Source organism: Hesperophylax consimilis, chromosome 13 (genome assembly GCF_061612785.1).
Source record: "Hesperophylax consimilis isolate HC1 chromosome 13, BYU_Hcon_1.0, whole genome shotgun sequence".
NCBI lineage: Eukaryota > Metazoa > Arthropoda > Insecta > Trichoptera > Limnephilidae > Hesperophylax > Hesperophylax consimilis.
This window is the reverse complement of record NC_142848.1, coordinates 34,868,569-34,881,409: the sequence shown is the minus strand read 5'-3', so window position 1 is coordinate 34,881,409 and position 12,841 is coordinate 34,868,569. Positions and strand designations below refer to the sequence as shown.

General features: G+C 35.1%; 1 protein-coding gene across 9 annotated transcripts in view; it reads right to left on the bottom strand.

Annotated features, from left to right (window-relative positions):
• Window positions 1-12,841, bottom strand: part of LOC149418891 (aldehyde dehydrogenase, dimeric NADP-preferring-like) — a 136,874-nt gene that overhangs the window by 49,336 nt on the left and 74,697 nt on the right. For all 9 annotated transcript variants that reach the window (XM_089639053.1, XM_089639054.1, XM_089639058.1 and 6 more), the window contains 3 exons: window positions 4,573-4,812; window positions 4,000-4,221; window positions 3,087-3,250 (listed from right to left, as the gene is read on the bottom strand). In XM_089639053.1, the coding sequence (XP_089495179.1) occupies window positions 3,087-3,250; window positions 4,000-4,221; window positions 4,573-4,812 (626 nt within the window). The remainder of the gene's footprint in view (window positions 1-3,086; window positions 3,251-3,999; window positions 4,222-4,572; window positions 4,813-12,841) is intronic.

The following is a 12,841-nucleotide window of genomic DNA, read 5'->3' as shown; positions in this document are numbered from 1 at the left end:
CTAACTTTCTTGCACGCTTGCTGCTGGCTGGAGTGACGATCACGGGTCGGAGACCGAAGAGCTTATTGTTAGGCATAAAATGGTTTGGTACTGTGCATCCCCCAGGATTAATACAGGCTGAATATCATATTTTTAACTGCAGTATAATCCCTTATAAGCAAAAGTTGTAATAACAACTATGTACAAAATGATTGAAAGGGTAAGAAAGGAAACAAAGGATAAAATATGGGATTTGCAAGGTGTTTTTTGAGTGGAAGGGGGTGCATGGACCAGATCTTCTCATTGCGTATGCTCACCGAGAAGTTTCTGGCAAAAAACCAGAAACTTTTCTGTGCCTTTGTAGATCTACAAAAAGCATACAACCGAGTCGACAGGAAAAAGCTATGGAAGGTGTTGTCCAAGTATGGAGTGAATGCGAATCTGACTCAGGCAATTGCGTCTCTATATGAGGGAAGCCTTGCATGTGTTAGGGTAAACGGTGGTTTTACGGGGTGGTTTGATATCACGAAAGGTGTTAAACAAGGCTGCGTAATGTCACGGTGGTTATTCAATCTATACATGGATAATTGTATGCAAGAATTGAAAGAGGTGGGATTGGGCGCGAATTTGAGTAATCTTAAAGTATGTTGCCTGTTGTATGCTGATGATGCGGTGCTGATTGCCAATAGTATGGATGATCTGCAGTCTCTCGTGTCTAGGATGAACGAAGTATGATGTATGGAAGTGAGGCATGGAACTGGCAAAGAAAGGATGAAAGTAGATTGAATGCTGTTGAAATGAGATCCCTGAGGCGTATGTGTGGTAAAACCATGTATGATCGTGTGAGGAATGTGGATATCCGCAAAGAGTGCAAGGCTGATGTAAGCGTAATGAGTAAGATCAAGAAAGGGACGCTTAGATGGTTTGGGCATGTAGAGCGAATGAGCGAAGAAAGGAGTGTAAGGAGAATATACGATGCAAATGTGAATGGTAGCAGAAGTCGGGGACGCCCGAGGAAGACATGGCACGACCAAGTGAATCAGATACTTGAGTCGGGCCATGTCAAGAGTCAGAACAATAGAAGAGTATGTATGAGACGATGTACGAATGTGAATGAGGCAAGGAGTGTGTGCCAAGACCGAGTTGTTTGGCGGTCCGTCCTCTCTGCCTACCCCTGCGGGGAAACGGCGTGATGGTTAGTTAGTTACGAAATGAACTGACAATCTCAGCATGGTGTGTTTGTTTGAAAACTTCCTACCGACCAGACCTATCAAATATCTATGATTTTGCGTGTAAATGAATGGCTTAAATCATAGAAAGTTACAGCATACAAGCGGTTCGATGCTGGAATTCTAGTGAGTTTAGGCAATCTAAAAGTTTTTCATCTTTTACCAATACGATGGTTTTAAAAATCATTTTAAACACAATAATATTATGAAACATTTCTATGTTTGATGACAAAAGGCTGCCTCCTTTAAATGTATGCAAATGTAGAACTAGCCCTCGTTGTCAAGGCTGAAAAATACATGAAAAGTTATATTAAAGACAACCTTAAAGACCAGTGGCAGCTCGTAACTTTTGGGTGCAAATATTACAAAAAATGGCATTAAATTAATCCGTAAATGTTTTTTTATGAATATTTTCACGAAATTTCAGTTTGACTGTGCGCCGCACAGATTCCCTGAAAATCTTCATACAAAAAACAGAATTTAAAAAAAAAAAAAAAATCAGATACAACAACACTAATAGTGTCGAATTTGTCAAACTTAGCACCCTATCACACTCAAAAGTCACGAGCCGCCACTGTTAAAGACGCTTGCATATTGGTCCTATGATTTCATAGTCGAATTCTTATTGTAGTTAGGGGGTTACGGCTGACAAAGGGCCTGGTTATGATCTCAGGTACTAGGATTGTGCATAATTTGTGAATCCACTTCTTTCACTTTAGGAAAAAGGGTTCATTTTAGATATTTTGCAGCACTATATTTTGATTGTGTTGGGTTTTACCGCCAGATTTCTAAAAGTTCTTAAGTGGGAAACAATTTTAGCTATAAAACTTCTAAGTGGGAAAAAATCGTGTTTTTTGCTGATTTTTGTTTGGAAATTTCAAGGGACCGATAAACAAAACTTCTTAAGCATGATAACTTCTTAAATGAGTTTGACTGAACAAAGAATTAATCTTATTGGTTATCTCATGGGTTCCCGACCCAGGGTCACCACCCCAAACGGGGTCGTTGAACTTTTGCAAATCCAAAAGTCCGGCCAATTGGGCCTTAAATTTCCAATACCAAACTATGTTTCATCATCATTATGAAATTCAAATGGGATTGTGATATACAATGTCAGGCAAGTGTAAGCGAGACAGAGCGCATGCTAAATGGGCTAGAAACAAAAGTATTAAATCGGCGGCGACCATAGAGCTACATATTGTACAATTAGAAGTGCAATTTTTAATTTTTTTATTTTTTTTATTGAAAGTTTTGTATACATCATTGGAATAATATTACAAATAAAAATACATTGTAGTACGCAGCAAAAAATCCCACAAAGGCAAAGCCTGTCCGTGGGTATTATAATAGATTGTAACATTAAATAGTTTAAGTATATTTTTGTTATTTGTTTTTGGGGTGTTATGCCGTGTTGCGCTAACACGGCATAACACCCCAAACCCTAGTTAACGCAACACGGCATAACACCCCAAAAACAAATAACAAAAATACTTTTGGCCGTGAAAGTCTTAAATCATATTTGGTTTAAGTATAATATTAAAATGTTAATTTTCTTTGAAGATAAAAGATAATAACTAATAACATAAAATGTGAAATTTTCAGTGAAGTTTTAAACTGGAAATTGCATACTTATTAATATTTCTTTGAAATGTGTTCTACAATTCTCACTCACTCGGTAAGCGATTTGTGTGGACCGGATTCAGTAGTTTCTGAACCAGAGGTAAAAAAAAGTGGAAGCAGTTTTTTTACTTCATGTCTTCAATAGTTACATCACTCACTGGTGGCGACATTGCTTTCCATTTAAATCTACAAGGAAGGCATTTGTAGTGTTTATTATCTATTTAGTGCATTGGGGGTATTGTAATACGACTTAGGTACCTCTTTCCTCCCAACTCCAGGGTGACTGGAGTGAGGTGCTTATTGGCAGCCGCATGCACGATCCGCCCCACCTCCGTGGAGCCGGTGAAGAAGATGTAGTCAAACTCCTGCTTCAGCAGCTCACTGGTCTCCTCCACACCGCCCAGCACAACTTGTACCACGTCCTGAAATTTTAAGTAGACTGATTGTAATACTATATTGATCATAACAACATTTCAACAACATAAATTAAGAAAACACACAGCCTGTACAAATCTTAAAAATGTTTTATAAAAAGGTTATTAAGTTTCAAAGTTGAAAATTGTTTTGGCCCATTTCAAGGTACCGTAGTTCTTGTAAACCAGTCTGTAACGATGAGTTAATATAGTCGTTGCAGCTTAATTGCCACACCGGTTTATTCGGAAAGCCGGTTATTTGGGCCAGAACCCGAGGAATAGAAACCAAATAAAGAAACTAATACTAATTTACTTCAGTTACCTGGGACACCACTCCGTTTAATTGGGACAAATTCCCATCTGAAGTCCATGCAAAATGGAGTAATTCAGTAGACTTCACCCATACCGGCTGTTAGCCGCCCACCGACATTCGTTAACATAAGTTCAAGTTATTCACAAAATGAAAAAGTTTTTTGTTTTAAACCACTATGAAAACGTATAAAATAAAACTCAAAAAACAATTTTTTCTTTATCTACCTTAAACTTCGCTTATTTGGGACAGCTACTTATTTGGGACAGCTACTTATTTGGGACAAAATGTTTGGGCCCGGTGTGTCCCAATTAATCAACTGTAAATACACTCTGCGTTGATTGCTTTACCATTTCTCTTTACTACTTTACGGCTACGCTTATTAATGGAATTTCTTCTTCAGGTTAGTATACATTCCGTGGTAAATATAATACATTTTTGTTCTTACATTATCCAGGTATTTGGGCACAAGCTCGGCGATGAGGTCGGTGCAGTGCTGCGCCAGCTCCGAAGGCTTGAGGATGACCGTGTTGCCGGCAGCCAGGGCTCCCGCCAAGGGGATGAAGCACAGCTGCACTGGGTAGTTCCAGGGCCCGATGACCAGCACCTCCCCGAACGCCTCCTTGTAGATCACCACGTCGTCCATGGCGTTCATCATGCCCTTCTCCGGCTGGAAGGACATTCTAATTATTCCTTCTGATAGCTAAAACACTGCATAATAGACAAGTGCAAACAAGACTGAAGAAATTAAGTATTTGCAGCACTAGGGAGGTAAAATGTTCCGGTATGTTTAAGTCTATTTTGGATTTTAAATGAATGGTTTCAGTAAATTAAATATCAACCTTTAAAACAGGCTACATTCTCGTAAAAGGCATCATTTTTATTGAAGAGCCCCCAATTGCTTTTAGGGTAATACACTACGAAGTAATGCTAGTCTCGCACGTACGCAAAATAATGTTGACCTTCAATCTGGTTGGATTTAGGCTGGGAACCTACATTCGAATAATTTAAAAAGACGTACCCTCTCGGGTTTGGCCCAGGTGCGCAAGTTCTCCAGCAGGTACTCCAGGTCATTCTTGATGTACTCCACCTCCAGCACGCTGGCCTCCATGCGGCAGCGGCCCAGGTCCTTGTTCAGCGCCTCGATGATCCGCTCCGAGTTCTCCATGTACAGCCGCATCAGCTGCTTCAGTTGCTTCTCGCGGAACTCTAGCGGCCGCATCACTCCGCGGTTGAAGGCATCCCGGGAGCGTTGGACGATCTGAAAGGTGTTGAGAGTCAAAGTGAGAATCATGGCATTGAAAGTTTTATTTTAACTTTTCTTACTTTCAGACATAACTACATTTTTAGTCCTCTATACATTAAATTTTGGAATGCCAGGGGTAAAATGCCTACTGAGATTATCTTCAACTCTGGAACATGCCGCAAATATACTATATATTTGCAAGTAATTTTTTAAGTTTTTTAATTCATATTTCCTTTCTCACAAATTTAAATTATGCTGTCTCAGTTAAAGTCACAAGGAGGATATCCATAATTGGTTTTATTTTTACTAAATAACACATGTACAAACTGATTAAATGTAAACTGTCGATTTCCCAAAAATAAATAAATAAATAAATATTATTGTAAATGAATAATTTGTGAAATAAAACAAATTAGTCAAATAAAATTTACATGCGCACGCGGAATTTTTGAACCCGCGACCTCCAGCTTGCTAGTTGAGAGCCTTACCCCACGACCGCGGAGGCAGTCAACTTAAACCATAAAAAATTGGTTTGACTGAGAATTGAATCTTCCTACCCAGAAACTGGAGTCGAAAACGCTACCAACCTAGCCAAATGCCGATCACGTAGGACCGACATTTATTTCGTGTCTGCTGTAATGTCATCTGATTTCAGAGAAATGCATATCTGTCCACGTGTGTGTGTGTGTGTGTGTGTGTGTGATTGCCACCAAAAGTTGATAGAACGCGTTGTCATCGACAACAAGTCTGAGTTTGTACATAAGTATTATATAGCCAAAATAAAACGAATTATGGATTTCCTCCTTGTGACTTTACCTCTACTGAGACAGCATAATATGGAATAAGTAAATTAAATTTGTAAGAAAGGAATACGAATTAAAAAATTTATACAAAACAAAAGATTATATACAACGAAAAATTTACAAAACAATACATTTATAGCCATGGAGAGAGGTTGTAGATATACATCAATTCATAATAGAAATATAAACAATAGAGACATAACATTATTTACAAACCATCAGAGAAATATTATTTGATGGACCTCTTGTATTTGGTGAGTTCGCAAATGAAAATATCAACCTTGGATAATACGCTATTGTAATTATTGCATAGTCTGTTCAGGCAAGAATTCTGCTTAGAGTTCGTTTTGCATTGATCCACCCTGAACAGGACACAAGAGCGTGTTGAACGCGCAAATCGCAAAAACTACCATTAAAGTTTCTGCCAACCCTATACAGTACGCCCCCCTTCTGTGAGGCTAACTTGACTCTGGCTTGGATGGAGCCGCCGTGCCTGAGCTGGTCACTTTGAGTTATACCAAGCATAAGCAATGGCGGGCATGTTGGGAGATTAATATGTAATTTCGATCCCTTTTAGACATAATCAGACATGATTGGATATTTGAAACCTTTAATTAGTCAATGCAACGGTTGAGTTTTTTTTTCACTTAAAAGGTTTTATACATGCATATTACATTATACATTAATATTTGAAACACACAAAGAATTGTATTAGGGCATGGTATCTATGAATTTATTAAAAAAAAAAAAAAGTACATTACTTTCGCTCTATCTCCTCCCCCCATTCTTCACTAATCCCTAATCACGCCTCCACCCCCACTTCAACACTTAATAATATATTATGTTCACCCATAGTTTTGTAATTTCAAGTTAGTATATTTTGCCCTGAGGAAGGAACGGTTGTTCCGAAGCTAGTCGGCGTATATAAAAAAAAAAAATAGTTCAAACAAAGTAAACATTGTTTAATTTATTAAATTACTTACAAATGATAATAAATAATTTGTGTATTTAATTATCAACCTATTATTTTCACTTTAGTAATATAAAACTTTGATAACTGTTAAATATGTAGCGAAGGGGTCACAAGGCGTTTTAATTTACATTTAGACTTTTAGGGGAGTCGCGACAATAAAAAGGTTGAGAAACAATGCTTGTAGTAAAAAAATTGCTAATAGTACTGCTTTACACAAATTAAGTGACTCCAGAGCTCACTGTTCAAAAGTTTTTGTTGCTAAAGAACAAGGTTTTTGAATAGTAAAAACGTTCAAAAGTTGAAAAAAGGGAATAGGGAGCATGCTGGGTAAAAACCATGTAGTTACAATATTATGATAATACTAATTTTTTTTTTTTAATTAATAAATAAAATGAATTGAATTGAAGATACCACCATCCGCCACTGTTTTGAAGTGATCTTTGAACCGTTTATCTGAAAAAGTTATAAATATAATTTTATCTTTTTCTTTTCTTATTATCACATCAGTTATTTTAAATATATGCGAGTAGAATACTACTGCTTATAGAGGGTGTATCGGCACGTACCCGACAAACTTTAACCAGCTATTCCTTAGTACATTTGGAGTAAAAAATGTTATGGGCACTTTGCTGTCCAGTAACTTTTTTTTTCAATTGAAAACAAAAAAGTTAAAAATTTGTCACTGTCATTGGCATTGCCTCTCGTGTTCAACAGCTATTATTAGCAAGTATGTCGAAAAGCGTCTTCGCCCTTTCGTACACACTAAATAATAATAGTTAAAAATGAGACGAATGGTACCGTGCCATTTCGTCGTGATTGTAAAAGCGCGCCAATGTAGGTACATACGAACATTATTCAACGAAATTCGAATAAAATATTGCCAGGTGGGTTTTCAAACTTTGACAAAGGATAAAACAGTGGTGACATGTGGTGAAAATATGAATACTAAATTTTGTATTAAAAAAACGTTACCGAACAGCAAAGTGGCTGATAATTTTTTTAAATTTAAATCGACCATTTGAGATTTACGATCATTTGAGAATTACGATCATTTGAGAGTTATGAACATTTGAGGGTTACGATAATTTGAGAGTTACGATCATTAGAAATTGACAAACATTTAAGGGTTACGATAATTTGAGAGTTGCGACTATTTGAGTTTTATGATCATTTGAGAGTTACGATCATTTGAGAGTTACAATCATTTGAGAGTTAAGAGCGTTTGAGAGTTATGAACATTTAAGGGTTACGATAATTTGAGATTTATGACCGTTTGCTAATTACGATCATTTAAGAGTTACGATCATTTGAGAGTTACGATCATTTGAGAGTTATAAACATATGACAGTTACAATCATTTGAGAGTTAGATCATTTGAGAGTTACGAACATTTAAGGGTTACGATAATTTGAGATTTACGATCATTTGAGAGTTACGATCATGTTTTTATTTTTTTTTTATCTAAGGAGAAGATACAGACAGTAATTAAAAGATAATTTTGTAAAACAATAACTTGAGAATTCGCCTGCATCCTAACTATTTGTTCTATAAACGATCATTCTGTTTACTAACATTTTACCTGTAACCAAATATTGAAATTTAATATTAAATAGAAGTCCCCGGCGTTGCAAGGGCTTTACGCAAAAATTTTCGAAATCTTATGTAGACTATGACCTTCCTTTTGTTTTGAGGTCAAGTGCGCAAAATTTTGTAAATAGCGTAATAAAACTGTAGATTTGCATAAGAAATTAATCCACGCCGCGCGCCCGCTGCAGACACTCTTCTTTATATAAAAAGAAAATGGATAGGTAGATCATTTTATTATGTACGAGTAACAATGTATCATTTGGCTTTTGTAAGCATAAAAAAGTAAACGATAGTTTTAAAACTATAAAACAAACAGGTATTACTAAACATTCATGTATACATATTTAACGAGCATCGTTTATTGCCTTTTTCCGCGGTCAAAGTCGAATTGACAACAATGAATCTTAACGGAAATCGTATATTATATACGTAACGAATACAGCGATTTATTGTATCTTGATGAATCGGCTAAATTTGTATGCGCTAATCGGTTTAAGAATAATAATTAGTAAGTATTACAGCAGTGAGCAAAGAAATGTGTTCAGCTATCAGTTTATTTGATAGATTATGTGTAATGTAATGCTACGTATACATACGCGAGCAGAACTACTGAACTGAACCTCAACTTATGGGAAAGAAACAAATCAACCGCAAATGGCGCGAAACTCCAAATGTATACGTACCATTATAATACAGTATATTATACTTCGTGAGGCGGAAGTACTACGAAGTAATGCAAATTCATATGTTTTTGTTTTATTAAATTTGATCAGTCAAAAATATTTAAGATGCTTAAAATAAATACTACGACTAAAACACACATTGGCCTTTGAAATAATCAGGATTTTTCTTTTTATAAGCCCAGAAAAAAATAAAGTATCAGGTCTATAAAAACTGCTTTAATATTCAAAATGTCATACTTACGAGTACTAATCCCCTTTTCCCATTGTTAACGGGAAATTAAGCCTTACAGCCATTTACATAAGGAGTATTATTGTTAGCGGCCCGATTCCAAATGTTCACGACATGGTGCATCGCCTTAATCGACGTGAATCGTTGTTTGTTCGTTTGCGATCTGCAGTCGTTCGGGAACAATGACCGATGAAGTTACCGGCATTTTCATAAAGAATAAAGCATGTGCTTGTGCTTTTGAAACCCAAATGGGCGTTTCGAATCGATATGTGATCATTTTTTTAATGCAAGATGGAAAATCAATGCTTCCATTCATCGATCAAGTTATTATAGCTATATGTCTCTCTCCTTTGGAAGTCCGTCGGGAAAGAAATGACCTCATTTGCTTCTTCAAAATTATAAATGGTATTATTGATTCACCTACTCTACTGCAACTCATTCCCTTCAATATCCCCTCGCACAGACTCGGAAATAATGAACTGCTCTTCCTCAACCATCATTCGACAAATTTTGGATATTATTCACCATTGTCCAGAATGTGTAGACTGGTCAACTCAAGTCAAAACCTTAACGTTTTTTGGGATAAGTCTGAATGATTTTTGCCAGTCGCTAAACAAGTGACGGAATATTATAAGTGTCCCGTGGTCCTGACCCACGGCGTAGTCTTGACTTGATTCGACTTGTCACTTTATTTTCTTATATTATTAACTGCCTTATGTCTTTGCTTTCATGTACCTTTGTCTACTCGTGTATTTTTCATTTTACTGTATTCGTGTTATTATTTTGTAATTTGGACGATGTCTGTTAATTAGATTGATTTTTAATGTAATATGGAAAATCAATTCTTGCACTTGTCGATCAAGTTATTATAGCTATATGTGTATTAGATTGATTTTGAATGCAAGATGGAAAATCAATGCTTGCATTCATCGATCAAGTTATTATAGCTATATGTGCATTAGATTGATTTAAACGTCTGTCAGAGTTTTATAGAGACCTTGACTCAGAAGTCCAGATGAAGACAAGAACATATAATGACTGTATCATTACCTACAAATACTCCAACATAATATCATTACGTGCGCATAACAGGTTATTCAATGGCGTGCAATTATCGTCATTTTCAATGTAGCGATTTTAAACCATTTATTTATTATATTTTAAAATGGAGTAATATTTTATTATTTTTTTGATAAATTAATGTTTTTAAGACAAGATTTTATTTATGCATAGCACAAAGGATAACAATTATTTTTATAAGCAATAATTGTTCGCCTGAAACACTCATCCACATTGAAAAAATCTCCTGATAAAAAATACATAATACATGTCCCGTTGGCGTCATGTATTTTTTATCAGGAGATTTTTTCAATGTGGATGAGTGTTTCAGGCGAACAATTATTGCTTATAAAAATAAGAGTAATATTTTGTTTTACAAGTTACAACAACCCCTAAATTGGGTATGCTATAGTTCCACTGGCTCTGGGCTGTTGGAATAATAATATTTTGTGTCAAATAAAAATAAACTTAATATTTCTTTATTTAATAATTCAACCCGTAAAAAAGTTTTTTTTTACTAAAATAACATATATTTTAAAATGTCTTATAAATCTCGAAAAAACAACAAAAGGTGAAGCTTTTCTAGACTGCAGGCGCTACACAATGCAGGTTTGAGATTCCCTGATGATAACTAGAAGGCAACAGAAGAAACATATTATTGTTTTAGTATTTAATAACATCAAAAGATGTTACGTTTACGGCAACACGGTATTTAACACCTGGACGAACCAAAAACAATAACATCTAAAATATTTAGTACCATTGCTTTGTTTTAAAAAGAGAATATGCTTAGTTCCTAGTTCCTAGGGATGTCATTTATCCGGTTCCTACATATCCTTAACCATCACCTTGCTGGAAAAGTATTTAAAATTTAAAACAGTGGCAAGAATATAGTGCAAATTCGAGTGCATTTGTTTTGAAAAACAATAGAAGGAATAAACCTTACAACCTTAAAAGCAAACTGTGTTTTGCGTGTACATAATCTCGTTGAAAAGTAAAAAGAAGTTGAGTATCGTAAGTTAAAGTGCATGCACGGAATGTAGTTACAAGAAGGCTATAATAACATACCTCATAAATAAATATTAATGTTAGCTTTTGTTATATTAGTGCTAAATTATTATAATTATATCACATGTTAGTAAAAGCCACTATGGGCGTGTAATATAAATAAAAATCGATTCGATTTCGTTCGACCTCGATCGACTGCATATACGAATTTAACACTTTTAAAGTAAATAACTTTTTTTTTTCTAAATTCATTTGTTTATGAAGATTTTATTGCACATGTTTAAACCATCGAGATATAGATGTACAGATTTGTTGGGGGATCAAAAAAATAGTGGTCAAAGTCACCTTTCGGAGAGGGGTGACTTTTACATACAATTTATAAACTTATTACAATGACACGCCAATCAAAAAAAATCTAAAAAACGAATCACGCTTATATATATATGAAATACATGATTATACACAACTGTAATATGTAGTGTACAACTGCTGACCCTGTACCAATCTCAATTCACTTGATCTGGTGCCCCAACATAATTTGAAAATCCTGACTCAATGCTGTGCAGAAATGGGTGGCCCTTTGGAAGACTACATTTTAGATTACAGGCGTCATGTGGAAATGCCATACTTGTTCTACTGGTAAGGAATTAGCATCATTAATCCCTTCGGCACTGGTGCATAGTCGGGAAACAAAACAATATATTATTTCTTATCCAAAAGTATCATAAAATCGTTGACAGCCCTGTTTTACTAAAGCCAAATTGCGATACTTGCCCAGCTATTCCAAGTAGAATTAATTTTGAAGGCAACAATAAACTCACTACTAATTACTCTATTATAATATTTTGCTAGATTATACATGTGAAAAGTCACTTTTTATACATATTAATATTCTGTTCAAATAAAATATTCTCTGTTATTATAACACTCTAGGCCTTACTTTATATTACATAGTTACTATTCATTATCATAAACACCTCATACCATGATTTATGTCAGGTCTTATACAAACCTAGTATTCATGCTACTAATATTATTACTACACTAGTAGATATTTATTTTAATTATGTATTGTTTAACTGCACTTCTATTAACAACTGTATCACTTGCAACAATATTTTTGTGTACACATTACTTGTTCTGTAATCACTCTATTGTAAAAGCCATTTTATGGCGTTTAAATAAATAAATAATAACGTTTTAAATACTCACTCGTTTTGTTGTGTAATTGCCTCGAGGTATCGCGGTAAACCTTTTTTATTGTAGCGACTATTTAAACATTGTACATACAAAATGTGATAGTGAAATGTGTATACTAATAATAAATTGTATTTTTAGTCCTCCTCACTGGGGTGACCTGTGCTGAGGCGGACTAAAGTTTTTCATTTCTGTTCTATTATTTTCTATGTCATTTTAAACGTGTTTTTCAGAGTTTTTTCACCAATCTCTTTCAGCCAGATGTGTAGTCATTAAAAAATTGTATTCGCTTTATATCTGGGGGAAGGATTTTGTGGTGTTTTTTCGCAAAATAAATGTAATTTCTTCGTCCGAATGTGGTTTTATGACCTGGAATTTTTTTATATCATTGCGAGTTGACCTAGTGTGATGAATACGTGGTACTGTAGAGGATACAGTATTTTTTTAATAGTTTCAATAACATATTTTTAGCATTGTATTTTGTTGTACATTTGGTACATCAAAA